The sequence below is a fragment of the Sylvia atricapilla genome, chromosome 5 (genome assembly GCF_009819655.1).
Source record: "Sylvia atricapilla isolate bSylAtr1 chromosome 5, bSylAtr1.pri, whole genome shotgun sequence".
In the NCBI taxonomy this organism is placed as follows: Eukaryota; Metazoa; Chordata; class Aves; order Passeriformes; family Sylviidae; genus Sylvia; species Sylvia atricapilla.
Genome location: NC_089144.1, coordinates 10,267,473 through 10,294,701, shown reverse-complemented (window position 1 = coordinate 10,294,701; position 27,229 = coordinate 10,267,473). Strand labels below are relative to the sequence as shown.

The following is a 27,229-nucleotide window of genomic DNA, read 5'->3' as shown; positions in this document are numbered from 1 at the left end:
ACCTCTCAAAAAAGCCCTCTTTCTTCTGTGAAGCACAGGATGGGACTGTACAAATACCTGGACTGGGTCGCTTGAAGAGATCACAGAATCATAGAATTATAGAATATGCTGAGTTGGAAGGGTTCCTTCAGGATTTTTTCTAGTCCAGCTCCTGGTTCTCTATACAGCTCACCACAATGATCACTCCATGTGCCTGAGAGCATTGTCCAATTGCTTCTTTACCCCTGCCAGGCTTGGTGATGTGACCACTTCCCTGGGGAGCCTGTTCCAGTGTCCAGCCACTTTCTGGGTGAAAACATCTAACCTAAACCTTCTGTGTCATGTGCTTTCCTTGACTCTTGCGTAACAACCAGAAGGAAATAGTTACATCCCTTAAACTGGCTTTGCTGACAGAGAATCCATAATGTAGGACTCCCTTTCTAAGCTTTAATTTGGCATTTTGGATTAAAGTGATCCCTTCTGCTGCAAACAAAGCCTAGTCCTTTTTTATACCTGCTTGCTCCTGTCCCATACCATCTTTATGTTACGACACACAAGAATTTATATTGCTGCTTGTTGAGTGGGACTGAGAAGTTAATCTGGAGGAAAAATAATAGACAAAAAGTGCTTCTTTTTATTTTTCATTGCAAGGATGATGGAGAAATTCTTGTTCTAGCACGGTGCAGGGTGACACAAGGATGAAAATGGACGGCCAAAAAAGCTATAGACTGGAGACTGCTTCTTCCAAAGTGCCAGTTTGTATCCATTTCGTACCACAGCCACAGTATTGGAATGGCCTGTGAACCTTTCTATGTTTTGATTGAACTGTTGCTTTTTTTCAAGGTTTCCTAAGTCACTCGGAGGATTAGAACAAAGAGTTTGAGCCAGGGAATATCAGTCATGAAAAAATCATAAAGCAAGCTACATACAAATTCTGCAAATTAGCAGATGAGTGCTAATTACAATTCATAAAGCAAGGATAAATACATGGGTGTTCTTTGTTAATTTATTTGATGAGAATTGCTACTTTTAGTTACTTATGCTATGTTGTAGCAGATATGTATAATATTTCACAAAAGTGATGTGATCCAAACCCAGACACCTCGGCTCTATCTACTGCTGTTAAATCTTTGCTAAGAGATTAAAAAACCTCAGTATTTAATGAATGAATTATGAGATTAGCTATGTACCTGCTGGGACAGGCTCTTCAGTATTTATGAAGCACATTTCGTCCTGTTGCACCAGTAGAAAGCAATGCCACGTTTCTTGATATATTTTGGGGCCTCTGAGAGAGTAACAATTTCTGAGATCTCAGTCCTGCCCATTCCTCCTCGCCTTGCTCCTGTTTGAAGGTTCTCAAGAGCAGAAGATGTGTGGAATGCATGAAAACCTGAAACTACCTGAGTGCTTTTAGTGGTGCTCTCTGAATATATTTGTGGTGGAGCAGGGACCAGGAGCAGTGAAATTCTCATGTGGAACAAGTGATAGGCAGTTTACAGGTGACTCTGTGTCCCCTTTCATGAAGCCTGCAGCTGCTTCAAGCGTGTGCAGTCCTGCCTTTATAGTAAGGCTTTGCTCCTACCTAAAGGAAAGGCAAATAGTGGCTCACAGCCTATGCCAGTGGCATGCTGTTCCCAAAAAGGTTCAAAAGCAACCTAGAAAGAGACCGTTTAGGTTCACATCTTCACTACCGAGGCCTTTATATAGGAGGGTGGAAGATGTCTATTTAGGCACATTTAGTCCGGCTAGTTACATCATCAATGAAGATATTTGGCTGTGCACTTCTGCTTAGAACACGCAAATTCTGCTAAGAACCCGACAATTTAAAATGTTGAATTCATTTTATGTGTTTACAGTATTTAGATCTTCATTAAACATTCATTTTGAACATCAAGCTTTCCACTGTTGTGACAAGATTTTTAGAATGTTTCTTCTGTGTTAGCATTACTTTTATGGGACACTTGTGTCTGTACAGTAGAGGAGGAAAGGAGAGCATCCAGGACACAGTTATTTTCTCCTGCAGTATTGTAACAAAAAAATCCATGTGGTTCCAGACAGCAGCTGTTTTATGTACCATAAGGCACATGACATTTGTGCTTCTGTTCACTCTCCTCCAACTCTTTGTTAATTATCTCTATTTTGACATTTTGTCTTCTAACTGTGCTGACATCACTTTTGTGTTTGTCCTCTGGCTCACAGCACCTCATCTAAACCCAAGGATTTATTTCAATGTTCTCCTTCTGCACGCTCTTCAGTCTCCTTTATTCTGCAGTATTGTAAATACACTGACATGCTACTTGTCACACACACTCATGAGCCCAAACTGCTCTCCTTCTCCAGTTCTGCATCACCCTGTTACTCTGTCCAAATTTCATAATTTTTTAGCCACACAAACAACTTAACTGTCACCTTTTCCTTTCTTCTCCAAGAAAAGAAGGATCTTGTTTTATTGTTGGTTTCAGCAGTGAAGATTGAGGCATACAACATCCTCCTGTTGTTCTGGACTCATTCTAAATCCAGAATGATTACATTTTAGATTTTTTCATAGAATGTCTACAAAATGTCTATGTAGTACATATTTTGTGTTGAGGCAATATGCAGAGCTTGAAGCCTTTGAAATAAAATCCCCAAAACAAAATAAAGCAATTTTTTGCCTTATTAATCTTGCAAAACTCAAGGCCTGTGTTACTTTTTCAATGAATTCAGCATTTTTGCCAAATAATTCTGGTGCCTCTCTCAGACAATGTACCAATGAAGTCCCTTCTTCTGTGCTTTTCCTGCAAGTCTTCTCCCAGACACACGTTACACAAGGAAGGTTCTGGTAGCTGTTAGGCTATGTGGTCTCCTGCCTCCACACTCCTTATTTCAAGTAAAAGATCTTCACAGAAAAGGTGAAGCTGCCCTTGTGTCTTGCAAAACTTCCTCCAAATTCTCAGTCTCCTCACAGCTCGAACACTCCTGGGGCATGGTGTGGAGAGGAAAACACCTGGCACAGACACATATCTGAGAGATGTAGCCCTGAATTTGAAGACAAAGCACTGCCTGTGAGGCAGGGGGGCTCCTTCCAGGCTATCTCCTCCTCAGACTGTTCCTCACACAAAAGATCTTTGAGTTACTCCATGAAGTCACAACATTTTGATCTCTTCACTCTGTTTCTGTCACATTTTTGCCACTGATGAGAAACATGCCAACAAGTTAAAGATTATGTAAAACACTCACTCTTTACTGATTGGAAGTGTCACTTTATTTGTATTTGCTCATTTGGACCATAAGTTTCATCTCTTGAATCATGTGCTAATAATAATCTTTTATTTTCAGGTTATTACCACTGGAAACCCTGTCCTAGATTATGAAACTATGCCAAAGAGCTTTGATTTGCAGATTTTTGTTGAAGATACAGCTGGAAGAACTGACCTTAAGCTATTGACTATTCAAGTAAAAGATAAAAACGAACATCCTGTATTTCGAGGAAATCTGGCAATTCAAAGTAAGATAATAGTAGAATTTGAAAAGAACAACACTTGAAAAGATGACATCAGCTTTAAAAAACTGAGCTCATACAGTGCCTGTAGCTAAAGTAGTCTAGGCACTTTTCTTTAGGAAAACAAGGGAGGAATAGGACACTGTTTTTATCAGAGCTTTATTTTACACAAAGAGTTGGTCTGCTTCACCTCTGGAAATGCCCTTTTATTTTCCTGAAATTGTATTAAATAAATATTTAACCATTTTGAAGGACCTGAAGAATTTTAGAAAAATATACCAATAAATACATATGTTCTTTATAATTAGAAAATTGATGTTTGCTGGGGTTATAACCATTGAGTATGGGTACATATTTCTATAATTTGTTGAAAACTGGATTGATTTGGACAAGCAAGATAAATTTCAATGAATGCACATTGAATGTGCAAGAATTTCCGTAGGAAAACATAAAAGCCTTGCTTTGCAGATGTTTAATATCTGCATATTGCATTACCACCTTCATATGAGAAATTAAACTGAAAATCAGTCTTAAGAGTGAGACCTCAGAGAATGTGATCTATGGCGGTATAAATGGAAAGAAGCAGAGAGTTCTGTCTCCTGCATGGAGCAGTTGATGTTAACCAAGTTTACTTTTAGACCTGGGGCAAAGATGCAAGGGAGAGGAATGTGCAGTAGCCTTAGGAATGAGGCTGGAGCCTGGAGTGCAGCTGTGGCCAGTGCAGGCTTTGCACATTGTGCTGAACCTGATGTGAGTGACGCTGTCATCAGTAGAAAGGATGGGAAATAACTGTCTTATCTCTAAGAGATCTCACCTTACTTATTTACTAATGAAGAAGACCTGCAAAATTAGTACCAGATGCATCAGGATACAATGATTTGTTTATTATGTGTTCACATGCAGACAGAACAGTTTGGTTGATTCTATAAAGTACTGAGAGCTGTTTGAAGACTTGGTGTCCTAACAGCACTGTGTGGCCAAGCATACTTCAATGTTCAGCACAAAATAATCTGAAAATACTAAACTGTGGTGCCTTTGTGGCAAGTATTCAGAGCTGGCTGCTAACACTCAGGTCTGGATGGACCATACTGGAACAGAGAAGCCAGGCTGCAGCCTGACTTTTGCCTGCTGCACAGGGATGGGTCCAGAGCAGTCTGCTCACATTCAGCCCTCCTCACTGATGCCTCCTGAACACATTGACATCCCTGATTCCATACAATACTTAGTTTGTAAAGCAAATTAACATCCCCCAGGGAAGAGGTTGTGTCATCTTCTCGGTATAGCTGGTGTCTTGCATATCATGGGTGCCACTGGAATCTAATAATAATTAAATCTGACACTTCGAGGGATCGACACAGCATGAAACACACTACGTGGGAGCTTGTTACAAATAAAGGCATCAGCTTAACTCTCAGCTAGAGCTGCCATAAATTGGTGAGCACAGATGTCTGATCTGTCTAACTGTGTGGCTTTAGTTAACAGTACCAGCCACAATTAGACACTAATTGCACATTTGCTGTTTATGAAAATGCATCTCCCTCTCATTAAACTTTGTATTCATATTGTTGTCCTCTGGGAACAACTCATTATGCTGCCCTGGGATTCCCACTGCTCTGCTGAGGAGCAGCAGTCAGTAGGGGTCACAGTGGAAATTAATAGTCCAGAAAAAGCAGATCCAGCAGACAGAAAAAGACATAAAGCAAATAATGTGATCTAAAGATCAGTTGTCCTGTTAATTGCTCTGCCCAAGGAGAGATAAGCCTGTTGCCAGTGGTCCAGTATGTGATAACTCAGCTGTGAGGATCCCTGGCACAGAAGGAAACATACCTTGCACTTGAATTATCAGCCTTGGTAAAGCAAGCATTGAAGTCAGTGCTGACCATCCGCGACTTATCTGCTTCACAGGTGTAATGTAAAGTAGCAATGAAGAGGAAATGCTCTGAGCTCTCCTGGCAGGACACAGGGTGTGGACAGCAAGGGGATGGTGACGAGGACTTAGCACAGGACTGTGTTCTTCCCATCTGCATAGTAAAAAAACGGGAAGATGTAGCACAAACGCATAATTTACTCCATAACCTGTGAACAGCTCAAGACAGGCCGTAAGGAAAGATCATTCTTTCCCCTGAAGGACAATTCATACTGCAGTGGTGGTTGCCTGTTTACAGATATGAAATTGGTTTCTTTTTATCTTCTGAGTATTCGTGATCTTTGTGATGATTTTGGAACTACAATTGTGAAGTGAGGAGATGTAGCAGGCAGTAATACACCCTGACAGCTTCAGTGCATCAGTCTCTTTGCTGCTGTGTCCTTTACCTTTACTCAGATAACACTGGGTACACTTCTCTCCATGCAGCTGTGACAGTCTATGTGTTGGAAAGGACGCCTCCGGGACGCATTTACCAAGTTGATGCAGCTGATCCTGAAAATGCAAAACTCAAAGTAAGTTGTATTAAACAAAAAACTCCAGAGATTATACAATCTGCTATGTCTGAAATGTGAATAGCCATCATCTTTCAACACTTTCCTCCTGTATCAGAAGCACAGGAAAAGGTTTATTCTGTAAAAAACAGAAGCATTCTCAGTATTAAACTAAGAAAAAACAGCCTTAATTTTTGGACAAAACTACATTTTAAATTCTCAGCCTTCCAAAATTAGGCAGAATTTGACATAGTTAATCAGAGAGCCAGTAGAAATTGTGAATTTAAAATTTAAAAAAGGCTTAAAGAATGTTTCTTGTAGATGAGAGTGACTAAAAGTAAATAAAATTTTTAACCTTCTGTATCACGATATAAATTCTTTTAAATGAGACAGTAAGGAAATCACTTACAAGGCAAATGAATATCAGGTTTTTGACAATCCCAGGACAAACTGTCATCTTCAGTTATGATAATGTGTTGGCTGAAATGAAAATACTCTTGATATTCAGAAAAACTTGTGGAAAATGGTGAGTTGGTAGTGGGGGAAAAGTAACTGCACTCAGCTAAAAATGATGCTGTATCTTTGCTTTATTTAGTCTGGCTTTATAAAATGCAGTGCTTAGAAGAACTGAACTCGAAGATGCTGCTTTGATGTTTAGTGTTATTCAAGAAGGCAGTTAATTGAAGTCTGTCAGTCTTTGGGCAGTCACACTGAGCTCGTGAGGAGGGAAGCAGAGCTGTGGGGGGTTTAACTCTGCTTTGTGCTCCAAAGCAATGGCTGAGTTCCGTGTGCTTTCTAACCCCTGGCACATCTGAGGCATAAGAAGCTGCAAATAAAGAAATGCTGTTACATCCTTGGACAGATCTGCTCAGTGGCTTTTGCGGCTTATTTCCATGATTCATGACCCTCTGTAACTTTCCCTATTTTACAAGGCAAGCAAGGAATGAATGGAGGTATATCTAAAGACAAAAAGACTAATTTTTTGTTCTCTTCATTTCAGTATTCACTGCTCCCTGCAACAGTGCCATTCTCAATCACGAAAAGTGGAGCCATTTTATCCACAAAAGAATTTGATTATGAGAAAGATCCACATTGGTGAGAATGTATTTTATTGCCATGGCCTATTAACTTACAGTATGCAGATAAATGTTTTCTGACATACACGGAATGATTCCTGTTCTGTTTTTCTTATTGAACAGCTACTTTTTAAATATAACAGTGACAGATCCAGATGGACTCAACTCAACTAAAACAGTGATTATAAATATAATTAACATCAATGATGAAAGGCCTTACTTTACCACGTGAGTAAAAATTTTCCATTGCACTCAAAATGTAGGTGTTTTCTCAGGTTTACTGTTTTGGCACCAGTGGGAGTGTTTAACATAATGGCAAATAACTATGACAACAAAATACTACTGGAAAAAGTATTTTAATTTTGCTGATTCCTATTCTTATACTGAAAAGCTTTCATAATGTACCTCATTTATTCTTATTTGTATTCTTAATAGTTTAAAGTTTTCCAGGCTCTGCCTTCACGCTAAGAGCAGCCAAACAACCTTGTTTTACTTGTTAGCATTTACAGAGGTTAAAGCCATGCAAAGATCTGTGGACAAGTTCAGACAAGGAGCCTAATTTCACCCGGTGTGAATACAATCGTGTAGAGTTTGCTCCTTATGCAGGTGTGCCTTTCACCATAGTTGTGTTATTCATGCAGAAATGTCTAGACATAAAGAGATCTCTCTTTTGATCAGTCTTCCCCTTCCCAGACACACTTGTAAACAATCCCGGTGATCTTTGAAACATTGTTGTCTCTCTTACTGTGTCATAAGCAGGAAATTGTGTCATAACACACAAGTCAGAAATAGCTCTTGAAGATTAATATATAGTCAGGATATATTGAAAAATTGGAAAAATGAGAACAAATATGCATGTGTTACAGGCAAGCTGGTTTGCTGTGCAGAGCACAATGGACAGTTTTTTCTGCAGCAGGAGCTTGACAATTATTACAGTTGGTCTGACTCTGTCATTGATTTATCTTTGTCACTTGCATGAGACACTGATGGGATTCGAGGCACTGTCATTGTGTCTCCTGATTGTGAGGCCCTGCTGAGAATATTTATGATGGCTCCTCTCTTGCCATCTCTGCAAAAGCAAAGACAGGATAGCACCTGGGGCCATGCCAGGAGGTTCCAGCCACTTGTTGGGAACAATCTTCTGGGTGTTGTGGTGGATAAAGGGATGAGGAAACTGAAGAAACAAAAGAATTAATTGTTAGAAATAGGCATGACTTGTTTTTGTTGATGATGTTGTTTTTGCTACCTACTTAATGCTTGAACCTCACATCTGCAATAAACAAGGACGTTCCTTGCTCATTCCATGTTACTGTACTTCTGCAACCAGGAGGAATCCTCTTCCCAGTGCCAATGACTGCACAGTGTGTTCTAGACTGATTATTGCTGCCTAATGTTGCCATTTCTGTGTATTTATCCTTGTGTCTGGAAGAGCTTTTTAAAATATTTATCTTCTTGTTTGAATTAGTGAAAGCTGCAGTGACTTGAGAATCTCTAACACCTAAGTTCTAAGACTCCTATGGCACAAATAGAGTCTGTTATTTGTTTGAATCTTCTCCCTTTTAGGTTGACACTACACATCAAAAAAGGGCAGCTTGGCTTGTAAAGAATTCTAAATTAAATTGCGCTTCATGATGTATCCTTAATATGCACGTGTATGGCCTGTCCTCTGCTACAATGTGAGCTGCATTCTGGGGCTCAGTACTTCCTGGGACTGTAATAATTAGTGCTGGAGTAAGAGCTGGGGAAACTTGAGGAGTTGGCAAACCTCCTTTATTTTACCCAAATCACAGCTGTCAAGAACAGAGTTTCAAAGGGTCTTTTTAATTGTTCCCATAGTATATGCCAGCACATCTGTTTTTTGTGTTCACAGCACTACGTTGGCATTCAGTCTTTTGAAATTATTGTTGTTCAAATCAATGGAAAACTTGTGGAGTCAGGAAAACAAAGGAGAAGACAAGGAAACAAACATATGCTTCCTTTGCAATTACATTGCAATGACTAAAAGGTCTGCTTGAACCATCCTCCAAAAAGCCACTGGCAGGTGGCAGACAGATGGACAAGAGGACATATCGCAGACGTAGCTGTGTAGGAAGTGGCCCCAGCCCCTCCCCACCTGTACTGGTGCTGTGGGGATGTGCTCAATAACATCCCACTTCTCTCCAAATTATTTAGTGGGGATGGGATAATGACCAGGTTGCAGAAGGGTTGGTAGGGCTGTGATGGTTGAGCTATGGTGAATTTGCTGTTCCCAGAGAGGTTGGAGTTGGGGTTCCAGTTTGCCTAGGGAGTTTCCTACTTTGGGCCAAAACCAGTTAGAGCTGTGGGAGTGAGTGAGACCTGTTTCTTTCTGCATGACCCTGGAAGCAACAGGAGAGCAAGGAAGGAATGGATTCAGTGCTGAGATAGAAACTTCATAAATAACTGACACAACAGGCTTATAAAAATCCTTGTTTTCTTCTGGCTGTAACCAGAAAACCCTGTGTGATTTTACTGGGAAAACCCTATGTGATTTCTCTCCTCTATGCTTGCCTCTTTTCATATGAACTGACAGAACAGTTGAAGACAGTGTGTCTTCATAACCATTTTAAAATTGCAAGTGGAGATCTTGAGGCATGGGATCTTCTGTTCTGTCTCTTCAATTCTTTGCTCCAGTTGCTAAGTGCCCCGTGATGTGTGTCATCAGAGAACAGCAAAGGACTCGTGTTTTCCTGTACTGGGAACTACAGACCAGTCAATTACCTAAGTGGCGGCATCAAATGTTTTAAAAGTGCAAAAACTATTTAGTCTTGAAGCACATTTCTAGTGCTTTTTTGAACTCTTGAGGACCTTCAACTCCCTTTGAGTTCTAGAATCAGGAGGCACATGTGTGTTCCTGTGTGTTTGAGTCATATAAATCAGTCTTATGAAATTCCTGGCACCATTTTTGTGTCATGGCCCGTGTCTATTTTTGCATGTGGTTCAAGTACTGAAATTGTCCACCTGAGTACCCGTGTGAACATCAAACTGCAACCACTGTAAGCAATCCTGCACAGTTTCCTGCCAGGCTGTATCTGACCTATAAAACTCAATTCAAGGGAAATTTGAGAGCACTGGCATACCAAACAACAGCAGCAGAGAACCATTTTCCCAATGTAAAATGTATCAGATAGAGAGATGCTGCTGGGAGTTCAAGGCATGTTCATCTGTCAGGAACCCAGAAGAGTGTTCCTTCCTGCCTTTGCCTACTGCAGTGACAATTCAATTTTTCTCTAATACTGTTGCCTCCCAAAAGGCTCCAGCATTCATTCCAAAAGATGATTAACTACATTACTTGTTGCAATTTTTGCTTTTCTCTTGCAAAATGAAGGAATTAAAGCAAATGGCTTTATGAGCTGGGGGCTCTGTAGGGAGAGGGATGGCATGATTTAATCACCCCCTACTTCTTCAACTTCCATGGTTCTGTGAAATTCAAATTGCTTTTGGAATTGTGGAAAAGTTGCAGAGGAAGAGCACTTACTTGTGACTTTATGAACACATGCCAGTTCAGCTGCTTCTACACATCCAGCTGGCAGAACCAATGACTGGGATATTTATCCAGACATGCAAATAGCCATCTCTGAGCCCAGCATGGCCACAGCTCTGCTGCTACAGTTGGCTTCTCAGCTAAGTCTGTAACCAGCTGCCCTTACAAACAAGATGCATGCTTTGCTGAATTTTATCTTGTAGAAAGCAAAGAATCTACAGGATTCCAGAGGAGCAAAGCCCAGGCACCATTGTTGCCAATATAACAGCGAAAGATCCTGATGATGAAGATTCTCCCAGCAGACTTTTCTACAGCATCCAGTCATCTGACAGACATTTTTCCATAAACCCAGGTCAGACAAACAAAAATGTGACTTCTGACATCTGAAACATTAAAAAAAAAAAGACCATCTACTTTGGAGAATTTTTTTTTTGCCTTAGTTTTAAACAGACTTACTTTATTTTGTGGCTCCCTATAGCAATAAGGAATGCTCAGTCCCTTATTAGGGTCAAATTCTTTGGTCAGTTGACCAAGACTTGGTAAGATACCTTGAAGAAAGTAGACCAAAAGTGACTTCTTGGCAAATATTGACTTGTGGCTGAAGGGTGATGGTTCTTTGGGTGGAAATAAGATTGCTGATTTATTTTTAATCTTTGAGGACTGCAGTGACCCTTCTGGGTCTCTTGAAACAGCTGCAGGTAGTTAGATCATGATGCCCTCCCTGCTGTCTGAAATCCTCCTTGGCAGTGAGGTACACAGTGAATCTACACCTCAAGTTCATTATTCCATTCACGACCCTCCTCAGGCAAGACCATCCAAAAGAGTCCTCTGTCTCATGGTGATCCTATCTCCTTCATGCTCTCTGGGGTCTGTACATTTGTTCCCCAGGGGTTTTTCCTCCTGGGCTGGCCTTCAGTGACAGCTTTGCTCCTTGTCTGCCGTTGCTTTGGAGCTGTTTATCACAGTTGTAAGATGTGCCACACAACATAGCGCTGTGGGAGATCAGCATGATCCTTAGAGCTTTAGATTCCCTATGACCTTTGGCCTTGTATCAAAATGCAGAGGATCTATGCTCTGTTCTTTTAACTCTTTGTGCTCTCTGGGAATAGTACTTGTACTATGCCATAAAATTCTTCTGGTTTTGACAGAGGCTAACAGAAGTGAAAAAACAGTATAAAGTGAGTGCCTGACCAGAGCACTTGGCACAGTCTGTCACAGCTCTCTTCATGTGTGAGTAGATTTGGAGGTGCTGAGGGATGCTTGAATAATAACAGTGGAAAGGGAAGCTGTCTTACTAGCTAGAGAGCAAGGACAGCACAGGCATTAGCAGCTCGTTGCCCTTGATGTTCTGTGAATGCACTCAACTCTGGCTTGCACTAGAAGCTTGAGAGTAAGGGAAACCTAAATGCTTTACAACCCCTCTGCTGGGGCCTCCTAAGGCGTATTTTTCAGCTACTGTATCTAGCCATTAATCATAGCCAGAATGTTCAGAGCCATTTTGTATCACTTAAAAAATGTAACTAAACCAGCCATGACTTGCACAGAACGGGAGACTTTTTATTCTGCTACCAGTGTGTTGAGCTGCCCTGCCCTTTTGCACCTGCACCATGACTGTTTGTTGCTTCCCCCCATGGTGAATGTCTGACTCCTGGCTGCTCTCTGACAGCAACTGGAGTGTTGCAGGTGACAGGGAGAATTGACCGGGATGCGCTTCCACTGCGGCTTCATCCCAACATCTCCCTGACAGTCCGGGTGGAGGATGGCCTCAGCAGTGGCCATGACACACATCAGATCACCATCATTATTGATGATGTCAACGACAACCCACCAGAATGCAATCCCTCTGACTTCAGGTATGGAATCTCTTCCTTGCCTTGGTGCTGCCTTGCTGCTCCAGACCAGTGTGCAGATTAGGGCACATCCCCAGACCTACAGTGGGAGGCTCAAGTGGACATTTATCATTATTCTTCCCATTGTACAGGGCTGTTGTCCATCAGAACACATGGGTCAGATTCTGGGTTGCTTCCTCCATTGTTGCACATTTAGATCTAGGATGTCCCTTAAAAAATAAATCAGTGTTTTGGCCTGTGATATATGAAGAGTTCAAAAGGAGAAATATAAATTACTTTACAGGAAATGTGTTTGTTTTTAACAGGGAAGAAGTAAATGAAAATACAACTCCTGGGACAGTTCTTGTTGATCTTAGAAATTACTGCAAAGATATTGATGTTGATCCATCAAACAACCAATTTAGTTTCACTGGATTATCTGGTTTTGGAAGCAATAACTTTGCTCTGGAGTCCACTGTGTCTGGAAGACTTGTGGTCAGTTATTTGTTGTTTTATGTTAGATTATCCCATTAGAGAAGTCAATTTATGAAATATTATAAGGGATTTTTAAAATTCACTGTACAAGAAAAAAATTACTGTAATCCATTTCACTGTAGGTATTATGTGGAGAATGACTGTTTTGACTGCTTGTGAACTATATACCCCTACATAGGATGCTTTCTAAGGATTTTACAGAATTTAGTGAACAGAGGCTGTTTTCTTCAGTTTTAAATAAATGTGCTAGATATGGCTGGAAAAATATTCTTTTTTAAGGAGTGTGAAGCACCAACTTTGATATGGATAAACAGAGAAATTTGATGCCATTTCATACCCATTTACTCATGACAGACTGTGGAAGATCCTTGCTATAAAGCATGAAGAATGTAAATGCTTGAGAAATCTCACACCAGTAACTCAGTAGCTGGTCAGAATTGTAAAACCACTTTGAGTGGCAAATTTTCACAAAAGTGTGGTGGGATTTGCACTTCTGTGATTTTGCATGTCAAAATATGGATTCCTTATGCTGATAGCTGCTGGCAAGCTTGCATTGGCCAGAACCCTACCAGTTCCTGGACACGTGCAGTCATGGTTGTTTTTTAGCTTAAAAAAGAACCGTGGGCAACTACAGAAAAAGAAAAACAACAAAAAATAGGCATTCTGTCTAAAAGACAAGTGCTACAGGAGAGGTAAAATGATTTTGTATGGTTTACTTTAATTTTGGAACTGAGGTTTCCTTGTCAATAAGAACTGCCCTTAGTTGCTTCATCTGCCAACATAAAAAATATTTTCTTTGCTGCACATGACATGATTGTTGTCAAGCCTTTTATCTCTACGTATGTACAATTTAACAGACTATATCAAGTAACCTGCTCCTCCAGGAATCTCCCTGAGGAGACAACTAGCAGTGGGTGCCTGTGTGTAACTGAAGTTTGTGAGGCTCCCACAGCAAGATGGAGAGCTCAGATTAGGATTTAAATGTGTGCAAGCCACCATTTAATAACGACTTGGTTCCTGGAGAAACACTCATGACTATACCCAATACCTTATTTTTAATGTCTGCAGGCATGAGCTCAAGTAATAGCTCAAGGTATTACTGTTAGCCATTGCAGATCATTGTTGAGCCAAGAAGAGCTGCATAAATAGCCTTTATTTAATGAGCCCAAAGCTCATTATACAAGCTTTGAATTGACTAGGTAAAAGGTCAAGACCTTATCACCCCAATGATTAAACTTTCTGCTCTTAAGGGGAAGAAATTTTGTTGGCAAAAGTGTAAGCATGTAGAAAAAGCCTGGAGTTCAGTCCTGGAATTGACTACTAGCCTGTGTTATTCCTATAGAACTGTTCTATATACCCAAGGAGTAAATCACACTTACAGAAAGTTAAACAGAGTAATTGTCATTGTGTATACTGTGACTTCATGTATGAAGGTATAAATACGATTGTGCTCCTTTCTGTTTAGATGACTGGAACTATTGATTTAGAAAACCCAGGTAATCCAGGAGTTGAAGTTTATGCTTTGAATGTCAGGGTGCAAGATACTGCCCATCCTAACTACTCAAGCAAGTATCCCTTTTGCATTTCTTTTGATAGTTTTCTGTGCTGTAACAGCATGGAGAGAGGAATACCATATGTATTTTGAATATATGCATGAGAAAATTTCACAGTCATACTTAACTATGATTTAATCTTCTGTTATATTTCCAGATATCATCTACATTTACATCAGGATAAAGCCAGTGAATGAATTCTCTCCAGTCTTCCGTAATTTATCTTATGTATTTAGTGTTTCAGAAATTACTAAAGGTACAGTAAGTAGCACCTAAATGATAGAAATAATGTTGTTGTGTTGTTAAGTGCCTTTTTGCTCCAAATGAATTTTCATATATGTAAACGAGGCAAATGGCTCAAAGTTCCAGTTCAACTAGGGTCTCACCATACAACCACCTACTACCCTTAAATAGACTAAACTGGCAAAAACTTTAATTGTACAGATGGAAGCTGAGACACAGACAAATTCAGCAATTGCACAAGAAATCTGGGGCAGTTCCAGGAACTGAACTCAGATGTCTTGTTTTAGACTGTCTTTCTGCTCTTGCTAAATTAGCCTTTTGGGGGGACAGTAGTGGTGCACAGAAAACTTTACAGGCTGACACAGATGAGTGAGGACTCCCTCGGCCCAGCCACAGAGCACTTCTGCTGAGGTTCTCTACATGCTCTTGTGTTTTGGTATTTCCTGCTAGCAATCCATGCACAGGGCAGCCATAGCACAGCATAAGAAAACAGTGCTTATCACACCATTGCTTTAATTTTATTGGGTGAAAAACTCTCAACCAAATCTTGAGTACAATTTCATCTGTACCTTCTGTTACTTTAAATGTTAATGAAATAGGGATTTTCTGTCTCTCAGTTGGATCTAGCATTGGAAGAGTGCATGCCATAGACGAGGACTGGCCACCCAATGTCATCACCTACTCCATTGTAGCTGGAGCTGGCAACAGGGATTACACAAAAATATTCTGGATCAGCCCAACAAAAGGAGATGTGAGGATTTTAGCTAGATTGGACTACGAAACAACTCAGAAACATATTTTCACAGTACAGGCCTCAGTTCAAGAGAAGTCTACAACAGCATCAGTGAGTAAATCCACTCTACTGTTCACCTTTAGCTACATCTTTCTCTCTTCTTCTTAGCAAGAACAGTAAGACACTGGGCAAAGCAGTTTGGTCTGTAAAAGACAAGTGCAACCCTGCCCAGTCATATATTGTTCAGATGAAAGAGGTATTGTTCACTCAGTGTTGGTTATTTCTCACAAAAATGATAAAATAGTATTTTAATATTTTTTAACTGTGGCATTTCCTTATCAGACTTTTTTCTTTATTTACCTCCACAGTGAAATTGTTTTCTGTGCCCTAGACAATTTAAGCTATTCTTTTTGGCTACAGAGGTACTAGAAAATACAAAAAGGACAGGGTCTTGAGCCAGGTAACACAATCTAATTGTAGCCATGCTTAGTGGCAAATTCTTTTTGTAATCTGTGTAGTGTCCCTTGGCCCTCAAACATACTTTTGATTTTGTTTGTCATTTTTTTCTGTGGAAAGTGCCCAAAGTAATGTGAGAATTGTGCTGCAGGGTATCAGTGTTGTGTTTTCATGGAGTGGTACAGAAAGGATGTGGATGAGAGGAGGGCTTGGGTGGCCTCCTGGGTTAATGTCAGAGGGCCAGCCCAGTATCTGTGTCCATTTGGCCTGCTGGAGTTGTGCCTTGACCATGATCTACTTTTTTCCCTGATGATGCTGGTCATGACCAGCACCAAGGAGCCAAAACCAGGTACCAAGACAACCTTTAACAGCAGGGTTGGGCTTAGGTTTTCTGCCCAGACCTATTTTAGTTGGAAGAAAAAAGTGTAAGTGCTGTATCCACAGAGATATTTTATAGTAACTTCTTTCAAGGAATCCCAGTGTCTTTCACAGACAGGCTCCTTTTGATTTCTTTTCACACTTTCTTCCTCATGACAGCTTTACATCTGATTTCTACACATCTCTTGGGGGTGACACAGGTACTAGGCTTGCTTTTCACTCCAGCCAAGCACCACCCATTGAGTTGCTATCCAGGAGGTATTTAATCTCTTTATCATCTATCATGTTTCAAGGTGATGATTAATGACAATTCAGCATCAGAAGTTTTTAACCATGTCAAGCTTATCTGTTGCCTGACTAACAGACATCAGAAGAAAGAACTTTGGGAAGGGTAAACTTCTTGTTTTAGCCAGCTAATCCCAGATGACATCAAACACATCTGGTGCTACTCAGGGTGCTCCTACCCATACAGGGGGCTATTACCAGCATTTCTCTCTCACTGGAAACAGTCTATAAACACACTTCCCTCCATGGATCATACTCTTGATGGCTATTAAATATGCTAAGAAGTCTAAGTAATGATTGTGAAGCAAATTGAGAGTTTTGGAAACAAGTTTAATGATTATGTGGTACTATTATTATTTCTGATTTTATCTATAACACAATTCAGTTTGTTCAAACTTATCTATCAGCTTGAAAACCCTTCACTTTTGGAAGATGGCTCAGGTTACAGAACCTGTTCCCAGAAGAAAGCTGATCACAAGAAGAATTGAAGGACAAATGATCACAGACATTTTCCAGCAGGAGCTAGGTTGGAAGGGGCCTTCAGTGCTCTTTAACAGTTGTTGACCAAAAAAACAAAATGGGCAAAACCAAACAGTATCTGAAATTAACAAAATGTCTCAGTGCACTGAGGCAGCTTCAATTTGCTATTGCTCTTTTCTTCCAGGTAACTGTGAATGTTTTGGAAGTAAATGATGAAGAGCCAGTTTGTTCACCCAATTTCTTCTCACTCCAAATCCCAGTTGATTTAGCTGTTGGGACCAATATTAATGGCTTCAGGATTGAGTGTCAAGATCGTGATTCTGATCCCAGGTCTTTCCGTTACTTCATTAGTGAAGGTACAGTGTCACAGTGGGCGAGCTGGGAACAGTGAAAAAAAAATAGTGAATGCTGATAGTTCACTTACATTTATAAACAAAAATTTAGCATAGTTTGTGTGTTTCTTTTCATGGTCAGCTTGCTGTGATCCACAAGTTCTGCAGATCATTACATTGATCCTTTATCCACAAGCTTGCTACTGGTGCTAGCAGCTAGAACCATTGCCTTGCAAGGCTGGATTTCCTGCCATATTAATTAATAGACTATTAATTACGCAGTTGACAAGGACTTCAGAAGAATGAACTGGAATGGTGTGCAGTGTCAAATTTCCCTTCCAATTACAGCTGAGGAAATCTTGAGAAATGATTGGAAGTTCTGCCTGTCTATGTATCTCATCATCATGTAGATGCTGGTGCACAGTTCAAAACAGCTGCTCAAACCTGCACGTTGTAGGTCCATGCTGTATGCAACAAATCCTTATTTTAAAAATGCTTCTTTGAGTCTTGTGATCAGTTGCAACCACTTGGAGAGCTGCAGTGGTGTGGGATGACAGTCACCTTCACAAAACTGGAAACCCACCCTCTTGGGGCAATTCCTTCTTCTGTTGATGAGGTGACTGCTGTGAAGGAGAGAGTGGGTTGTCCAGGTGCCAGCAAAAGGCTGTGAACACCAAAAGAGAGAATCTCCTCTCTTGATGCTACAGAAGGAGCTCTGCAGACAATGTATTGACACATGAATCTATACAATGGCCATGTTAGTAAATCACTGTCTGACCACTGTCTGACCACTGTCTGACCACGTTAGTAAATCACTGTCTGACCACTGTGTGGTACACTCCTGGGCTGTGTTGTGCATTGGCCTCTGAGTCACAGAGCAGCTCATGGCCCTTTTTGTGCTATAAAACAGGCAACCTTCAAGAACATGTCAGCTCTTGATCTCTGTGGGGCCACAACAACTAAACCAAAGGACAAATGGTGCTTTTTCAAGGCTCTGATTCCCTGTATATGTGGGCTGTCCAGATCCAGCTGGGGCTGGTCTGCCTGCAGCCTGGGCCATGAGCAGCTCTCCAGCTACAATGGACAGAAAGCAAGGGCTGGGGAGCCAGCATTTCTGAACTCTCCTCCCTGCCCCATGGTGCTGACAAAGCACTGGAGGCAATGGGTGTCACTGAGTCATTAAATTTCTTCAAAGGCCATTGCCTCTGGGCAGATGGAGAAGCCATGGAGAGGGGCTGGAGCAACACTCCAGGGACACCCCAGTAGTGACATGAGCCCTACCACAGTGTAGGGTCATCACCCCAGCTGGGTGTTGTTGGGTGCTCCCCAGGTTGTAAGTTCAGCTCATTCAGGTGACCTCTTGTGTGCTCTATGGCTCTGAGGTGTTTCCACAGCCTCCTCTCTGCTATGTCCCCATAGAGGGTATTATTCTGGATTGTCATGCTTTTATGACTGTATTGTTTGAAATTATTTTATATGGTACAAGGAAGGTCAGGGAGCCCTTCTTGTCACTGACATTTCACCATACCTCACCACTTGTTACATATATTTACTGTAAATGTGGCATTAATATAATTTTTTTTGCATTTTGGTGTTACTTTTGCAGGCAATGAGAATGGTCATTTCATCTTTTCACCAAGTGCTGGCTCCAACATATCTCATCTGATTCTTGCATCAAGGTTTGACTATGAGAATGGACTTGATACAAACTGGATTTACAGTCTGCATGTCCACATAACAGATGACAATTTATTATCTGCCAGGGACAAAACTACACGCTTAATTAAAACTGGAACAGTGACTTTAAGCATCAGAGTAATCCCAAACCCAACTACTGCCACAACCACTACGGTAAGTTCACTTAAAACTTGTGTCCAGTTCTGCATTTCTTTTCTGGAGTAATCTCCACAGGAGTAAAGAAAAGATGGATGTATGCAAAAGGAAAGCAAAAACCTAGAGTGCATCTAGTCCTGGGAGGTTCTGAGCCCTGTGCTCTTATGATGAAGCCAGAGGGGTCGATGTGCTTAGTGTCATGAAGGATTAGTCCCAGGTACAGAGTCATAGCATGTGTTTTGTATTTCAGTTTCTAAAACAAAAAGGGCAGGATGCCAAAGGACTGGGCACACTGCCATTACCACGCAACTGGAAAGTTAAAGATTTTGGCAGCTTTATTAATAAGGAAAGAGCAGGGATTAACCTTTGCCTGGAACCTTAAAATTACCTCATGCATTTTGCACTACCTCTTTTTTTATTCATAACTATTCACTCCCCCAGCTGTCTTGCAGTTTTGTGTGCTTCTTTATCATTGGAGCACACTAATCTGTGGTTGTCAAAGTTGAAACAGACAACAACGACAACAGCAAGAAATCCTCACCACTTAAAAGAGTCTCTTTTCCAGACCTGAGGTCACTGTTGAGTAAAACTTGGAGCAGCATGTCAGGGACTGAAGCAGTTTTGCACAGCCTCAGCGTGTCGCTGAGGTTTCAGCAAGTTTCAGATAGCAAATCCAGAGGGGTGGGATGGGTCTTTCTGAGCTCCATGCCCATGTGATGGTCCATAGCTGAGCTGAGAAGCCTGCACAACTTTTGGCAGCCCAGATGGGATCTAACCTTGCACTAACAGCCTGTGGAGCTGTGGACCTATGTCCCAACAATACTCTCCACTTCGCTGTACAGCCATCCCAGTTGAGCTCTGCCTTACCAGTTTAATTTTGAACCTGATTTCCATCAGGCTGGTGCAGGATGTGCACAGAGCTTTCTTTTGTTTTCCCTGTGTATGTGGCACAGCCTGAAGGTATGGACCACTCTGTCCCTGTCCCTGTCCCAGTCACCCCTTCATGCCTTGCTGTACCATCTTACATCATCCACAGTCCATCCATGCCCTGTCTGCCTGCAGATGGCATTACCCTTTTCTTTCTTGGGTGCAGGAATGAAAATACAAGTATCCAAGAGGAGTGGTAAAAGAGACCTTTGCTGTAAAATGGTCTAGGTTTTCCTTCTAGAGGCTTCTGGTAACTGAGCCAGGCCCAAAGGATCCCGCAAACAGCACGCAGAAGTCTGGTTGCTTTGCTATGAAAATGCTTGGATCCAAATTTTCAGACTGATTAATAACCCTGTTCTTATCTAATGTTCTTTTGGGAAGGAATAAATTGTTTTTTTCACTGCCTTCTACTCTCCCAGCATGATATAGAAATGAAAAGTTAAGCTGAATAAACTTATTCTGTGCTTCTTTCCCGTGCTTTACCACAAATACAAACAGTCTCAACCACATACCACAGCATTAAATCTGTCTCCCCAGAGATATCAGCCTTCCACTTTCAGGCTATTTTCCAGAAGAACACTTCCATTACAGCAAGTTCTCCCTTCACTACTCTTTACATGCGCTCAGTGCAGCAACTCAGTGAGTCAGAAACTGGAAAGCTGGTAGTGTAGAAAAGAAGCCCCATCACAAAAAATCACTCATGACTTCAGTCCAGGTGAGGATAAAGTGGTAGTGGTGATATTGAGATTATTTGAGCATTTCTATCTTTTTTTGATAAGACTAAATAGGTTATTTTTAAATTATCCTTAAACTGTAAAGAAATAGATACCCCGCTCGGTTTCATACTCAATGTGATTACAAATGTCTTACAGAAAATTAAATAAAAACTTCTGTAGATGTTCAAAACTAATAGTACCACACTAGGTAATGAACTAGGTAGAGTAAATGAGTAATTTCTGAAATGCATGAGGATAATTTCATGATGGGACCGTAATGAATGAGCTGCTAGCACCAAGTGATGTGCCAGCTCAGAGAAGTGTCTCCTGACACTCAGGAAGATGTGGGAGATCGCAACTGCTCAGGAAGTGTGGTTTTTCCTTCTGGAACATGTCAGTGGATAAAAGAGTTCTATTTTTCTTTATGCAATAACCGAGTTCCTTAGGGTTCAACTCCTCTTACAAAGCAGGCTGAATGATCACTGCAGCGAAGATGACCTACTTCCAGTTTTGCCTTAGGTAACAAGAAAACATCTCAGTAATGGCAGTATTCCCTGAACTTGCCTGCCCTCCAACAGTGTGCTTACAGCCTCTCAGGCAACCCGAGGCTTTTAAACTCCACCACGACATGCTTGTTTTAATATAAGATATTGAAACACGATCTGGAACCTCCCCTTTTCCTACTGGGTGGGCTCCATTTCACCTGCCTTTGGTTTCCCCAGGAGCTCAGTGGCCCATCCCAGCCATGTGAGCTGCCTTGGCAGTCGGCAGGCAGGCACACGGGATGAATCACTGTCTCCCTCCATCTCCCTGTGCCCATCATCTGCAGAGCCCCGGGGCAAGCTCGGGCCGGCTGCCTCGGTGCTGAAGTTCAGCCAGATGAAAGGAGGTGCCGGTGTCAGTACGCAGCCTTGAGGAACTCTCCCTGTTTTGTTTTAAAAGCGTGGCTTCACTGTTGTGACGAGAAGGGAGAACCTGTACTCTCCGTCGGCGTGGTACGTGCCGTTCGCCATCACCGCCGGCGGTCTGCTCCTCCTCGGGCTGCTGGGCCACCTGGGGCTCCTGCTGCTGGCCCGGCGCCGCACCGCCCTGTGAGTCCCCGGAATGGCACTCGGGGGTGTCCCCAGCACCACCCGCCCATGACAGGGGTGGCTCGGGCCTTCCAGCCTCACCACACTGATGCTTTAAATCTCTCATAGCCGTATGCGCTGCGCTGTAGTGAACGCTGATACCAGGCGCAGCGATACTGGGTGTTAATGGTATGAACTCGAGGAAATGTGTCCAGGGCATTTTTTTTTTTTTCATGGGTTTAGGAACATTAACATTAGCAGAAGGTAGAAGAGGAATTAGCAATTATAACCTCTAAAGGCAGCTCAGTTGGAGCCTGTGGCAGACTGTGCTGACCACAAATGTTTTGGTTTGTATTTGACTCCCACTCCAAGGGAGCTCCCATCTAGGTAGTTACTGGATGCCTTTTCCTCCCTCTCAGCTACAGATCCCAGTGTCCTTTGCAAATGTTGGTGCTCGTGCCAAATTCATTGTTCTGGCAAAACTTCTGCAGATTTCCTGGAGTTTTACCAAGCCAGTTACAAGGCTCTGGCCCATAAACCTTACCTCTAAGTGTTCATGCTTGGCAAAAGGCATGGAAGCACCTGGGACCAGCTCTGAGTCACTGTGGGAAGTGCAAAGATCCCTGCTGGCTGCCTTCTCAGTGGGCTGGAGCCAGGCTGCCTCTAAATCGACTTTGTACTTCACAAAGCTATGATAAGGTGTCCTTTAAGTGGCTGGGATTAAAAAAAAAAAAAAAAAAAAAGGAATTCTACGAGTATTTTCAGGACTTGGAGATCAATTTAGAGGTTACATTAAATGTAAAGAACTACTATATGACTGTGATAGTAGTTCAAATTGTGTGAGCAATCATTAACAACTTGTGATAAAAATGACAAATGAATCTAAGATGCTGCTATTATTTATTAATTGGGCAAAATATTTATTGGGAGCCGGAGTCTCCCATTGAAAAGCAATTTTTATAGTTTCAAAAACATTTATAACCATTCCAATATTTTAAAAGGTATTCTCTGAGCCCATCAGATCCAAAAAATTGACCTTCCTCCAAGTATGGAACAAAATGACAATATCTGAAATAGATTTTTCCAGATTATATAAATCCATTATGCTATCATCAATAAGACTTTATTATTTTAAGAGCATTCCTTCTTGAAGAAGTGTTAGAGCAATGCTCAGGACTGTTTTCCTGTTTGAGAGCAGCATTAAATGATGCAGGCTTTTTGTGAAAGCAAAATCAGAAACCAAACAAATTGAGCAAATCTCAGAACTCAAGGAAACACATCCTTGCCAAGTGAAAGAGAATAAAAATAATGATTTTTTAATGTAGGGAAAACCATGACTTTTGTTAACTACACTCTCTTTTCATTACAGGATAAAGGCTCCAGGTGTGTACCTCTTTTCTATATTTTAATGCTTCAAAAAAGGACCTTGTTTACTATTCCATGTAAAATCTGCAAATTACATTCTATATATAAATTTGTCACAGTAGAAGGGTACTGAGATTAGATAATCCTGGCCAATTATGGGGGGCTTGACAAAATGTTTTCATGGCCCTTTTAGTCTTCAAATCTATTAACTGTTCAGCAAACCCCAAATTCAGAGTTGTCTGGTATTCTGGCATGGATGCTAAAGAATTACTTATTATTTTTCACACACAATTTTTATGCCATCTGTTAAAAAATAATCCCAGCCATCTATAGCATCTTCAAGAGTCCTCTCCACTCTAATTCCCTGTTCTCTGATCACTTCATTTGCTCCCTTGACACCATTACTGCACATACATAAAGATTTATTTTGAAGTATTGGTGCTTTTAAATGGGTTTGTATAACTTAGGAGAGAGATAAATCACACATGGAAAAGCATGTTGTTTTAAGCAGCCTTGCTCTTTTAAGTCCCATCACATTTCTGCTAGAAAGCACTGTTCATATGGGCTCAGTGGACCCTGCTTTTGTAATTCCCCTTTCCTCGGTCAGTATCTCCCAAATGGAAAAAACCACAGGGCTAACCAAGCCCACAAAATTAGCAGTTCTCTTGGTTGCCCAATTTGAGACATTTCAGTGTTGGCTGGTTTCCAAAGAGGGAATGCTTTTTGCTTACTGAAAACTGGTTCCCAAATGCTGGGCAGCAAAGGCCAGACAGAACAGTTTTCCCATCAGTGCTCAGGCTGAGATCCACCTGCAGCACTTCAGAGTTTTGCACACCTGGTTGCAAAGCGCATATGTGGCCATGCACAGTTCTCCAAAGAAAGGCCATTAAACAAATTGGCAAGGAGTGAGAAAGAAGAAATCATAGCAATTAGTTGGGTACCATCCACAAATCCATGCTGTTGAGATGCCCGTGGCACTGCTGCTGTATTTGTTTGCATGTGGGATGAGTTAATAGTGTGGTAAATTCACACACAACCGAACTGTTCTTCAATCTGAATTTTACTAGACTGAAAATGCAGTTCTTCCATGTTTTGTCTCCAAGCTGATATTTGACACAAGCTTTGCTACCACAAACACTCATGTAAGATAATCTGCATTTTTAGTTCAGATATTCCCAAAGATGAATTTCTGAATTTGTTCATATTATTTAGAAAGGGAAATTTTTTTAATAACCATTGCTATTCATTCATTACTGGCTTTTCAAGGCTAGTCTTTTGATTAGTCACTGGAAACTATGGATTTTCACTCAGCATTTCAGAAAAAAAATAAGACTCATTTAAGATGTCTCAGTATTTGAGTAGAAGGATTGTCTATTTCTTTGAGGAAATCTTGACTTTAGTATCTACAGTCACTATCAGAAAATTCTGAATATTAACAATGTGCATTTTCCTTTCTGTAGAAAAAAAGAAGGCCAAGAAAGAAGTGGTCATGGTAAGTACTGCTGGCCTCAAAAGAAACCCCAGTTTTTCCAGGCCCATTATGAAATATGATCATAGGACTTTTTTATGAATGGTGTCTGTTTTCCAAAGAGAATATAAAAATGATAGGCAAGGAAAAAATGATTGCCCTCAAGTGCAAAGCACTTCATTGTCCCAACAGACCTCTTTGTTTGGAAGCAACATGGGATGTGAGGGGTGCTCACCTGCACTGGGGCCCCTTTGCTTCCAATTTAAAAATGCTCTACTTGGGAGGTCAGACAGGCTGTGCCCACAACAGTGACAGGGACACTCGCTGCAGACATGGGATGACAAGTGCCTCAGCGTCACTGGTGGCAGCAGTGCACTGCTGAGACACCACTGACCTGTGGAACTAACTCTGACCCACCTGAGTGCAAGCAGTAAAGCATGTCAGCATACCCAGGCTGTAAAGAGTTTGGCCTTGATAAGCTGTTTGCAGCAAAATGTCACAGATGTTTCCACTGTTGGAGATGTTTCTTTGCCCCTGGATCTTGGGGCTCCTTCCTTTTCACAGACATAATTGCGTAAGGGCTGCATGAACAGACATAATGTTCTCAGGCACATGGTGTGGTTTCTGGAGTGGTCCTTTGCAGGAGCTGGACTTTGATGATCCTTGTGGGTCTCTTCCAACTCAGGATACTCTGTGGATCTATGCAAGGCACTTTGATTAGTGAACTCCCTCTCCCCAAATTTTTCAGAGGGGTTTCCCAAGCCTACTCTGGGTGGAAGAGAACCTCCTGTAGTTACACACATGGAGGCATTTAGCATGTCAGAACTTATTAATTCTCCTTTGAACCTCTAGTGATGAAACCCTACACCACAAATGGCTCTTGTTGCCAGTTTAGACTAAGCCCAGCCTAAAGGAATGCGATATACAGGTCACACAAATCCATCTCCATCCATGTAGGTCACCATTTCCAAGCCACTGCCTCTCCTTCTGACTTAACTAGTTCATAGGTTTCATTTCACGTTTTGTGTGTCTTCCAGACAATGACAAAGATAAACACTGTCTTTGATGGAGAAGCCAGAGACCCAGGTAATAAAAAGCAGTTAAGAGAGGACACGAATATTAGGCTGGAACCAAACTGGATCAGTTGATTTAAATATGGTTTAACATTGGCTTTTTGTATATCTGGTTTGCTATTTCCAAGGAGAATGAGAGCTGTATCTCAAACAGTGAAAATCAAGAGAGTGCCTCAGTAACATTTGTAATGGTAGAATATACTTACAGCCCTGGAAAGCACACATCTGTTCACTATTCCTCTGTTAAACTGGGATGTATGGATGTGTATGGAAGGTGGAAGGGGAGGAGGAAAATGTTGCCAGTCTCCTGCTCTGGTGCTGTCATAGCTACATGGTCTCACCCATCTCATGTCTGGGAAATGGCCAGGAGATTAATGTCACTGCAGTGTGCTGCCTTCATCTCCTAAACTTCTCCCTGAAGAAGTGGGTGGGTGAGTTACTGGCTCCTACACAAATCTCCTCCCTTACAGTAACAGTGTGTTGCTGCTGTTTATCCAAGGCTCAGGCATCACTTGTTGGGGAGAAAAGGGAAGGCCATCAGCTGACAACAGGCACTGTGTCACCAGGCTCCAGCTATGCAAACTCTGAGCATATCTGATTAACCAGCTGGCAAAAGTGAAAATTAAGCAAAGGCTACAAACCTCAGGAGGAGCTGGGGAGCTCCCCCAGCTCCCCAGGTGACAGCCACTGCTCTGCAGCAGGGCTCATTACAGGAAAAATATTTTTGTTTTACTGAGCATTGATCTGGCTTACCTCATTCCTCTGAAACACAGCCCCTGCCTGAGCCACTTACTTTGATGCTTGGCCTGGAATTACGGTGTCCAGCCCTGTGCCTGGCGGCTGAGGGCCCCAACATGGAAAGCAGGGGGTGGGGGTACCTGGTAAAATGTGACAGTCAGACAAAACAGGTTTTTAACAAATAGATCTGAAAATAGGTCTGAAACAATAGGTCTAGAAATCATCCAGGAGAAGACAGGCTTGTTTCAAGGCTTGGATTAATTTGGCCAATTTCCACCCAGGTGCCTATAACTTGTGTTTCTTATTTAGCTGGCTCAGAGCTGTTGGATGCCTTGAGCTAACAGGAAACACTAGGCATGGAGACTTCAGTACTATTTGGGCAAACAAGCGAGACCCTACTGTGCAATTAAGCCCATCCACAAGGCTGCTCAAGGCCGGTTTGATCCAGGTCCAAGCTCACCTGCTATTTATAAAGAGATCTGGAGGAATGGGCTCCAAAATCCCTGCTTTTTCCCGCCCTGTGCAACAGCATTTGTAATATATTAAACATGAATAGTCTCTAGGCTGCTGCAAGAGCTGCTTTCCAGTATTCTTGCAGGTCAGCTGGGGCACCCTTTCCCAACAAACCTGACCATACTGGACTTAAGGATATTTGAGCCCATCCGAACAGTCATCCAGAGCCATGACATTTGTGTCATGCCTGATGCAAACATTAAGCTCTAACACAACTCTGGTGACAGCAGGGAAATGTGTGTTTCCTACTTCTCCCTTCTCTTCTCCACAGCTCATCACAATCCCT

At 41.6% G+C, this 27,229-nt stretch overlaps 2 protein-coding genes across 2 annotated transcripts in view; one reads left to right on the top strand and one right to left on the bottom strand.

Annotated features, from left to right (window-relative positions):
- The window catches only part of SYPL1 (synaptophysin like 1), a 362,670-nt gene that overhangs the window by 314,515 nt on the left and 20,926 nt on the right, over positions 1–27,229 (bottom strand). The window lies entirely within an intron of this gene.
- The window catches only part of CDHR3 (cadherin related family member 3), a 34,059-nt gene that overhangs the window by 5,062 nt on the left and 1,768 nt on the right, over positions 1–27,229 (top strand). Inside the window, exons 4-19 of the mRNA XM_066319226.1 lie at positions 3,298–3,466; positions 5,814–5,899; positions 6,879–6,973; positions 7,078–7,182; positions 10,660–10,808; positions 12,123–12,309; positions 12,612–12,780; positions 14,246–14,345; positions 14,491–14,589; positions 15,194–15,420; positions 17,093–17,264; positions 18,847–19,091; positions 21,659–21,807; positions 23,156–23,169; positions 24,612–24,643; positions 25,657–25,705. Of these exons, the coding sequence (XP_066175323.1) occupies positions 3,298–3,466; positions 5,814–5,899; positions 6,879–6,973; positions 7,078–7,182; positions 10,660–10,808; positions 12,123–12,309; positions 12,612–12,780; positions 14,246–14,345; positions 14,491–14,589; positions 15,194–15,420; positions 17,093–17,264; positions 18,847–19,091; positions 21,659–21,807; positions 23,156–23,169; positions 24,612–24,643; positions 25,657–25,705 (2,047 nt within the window). The remainder of the gene's footprint in view (positions 1–3,297; positions 3,467–5,813; positions 5,900–6,878; positions 6,974–7,077; positions 7,183–10,659; positions 10,809–12,122; positions 12,310–12,611; positions 12,781–14,245; positions 14,346–14,490; positions 14,590–15,193; positions 15,421–17,092; positions 17,265–18,846; positions 19,092–21,658; positions 21,808–23,155; positions 23,170–24,611; positions 24,644–25,656; positions 25,706–27,229) is intronic.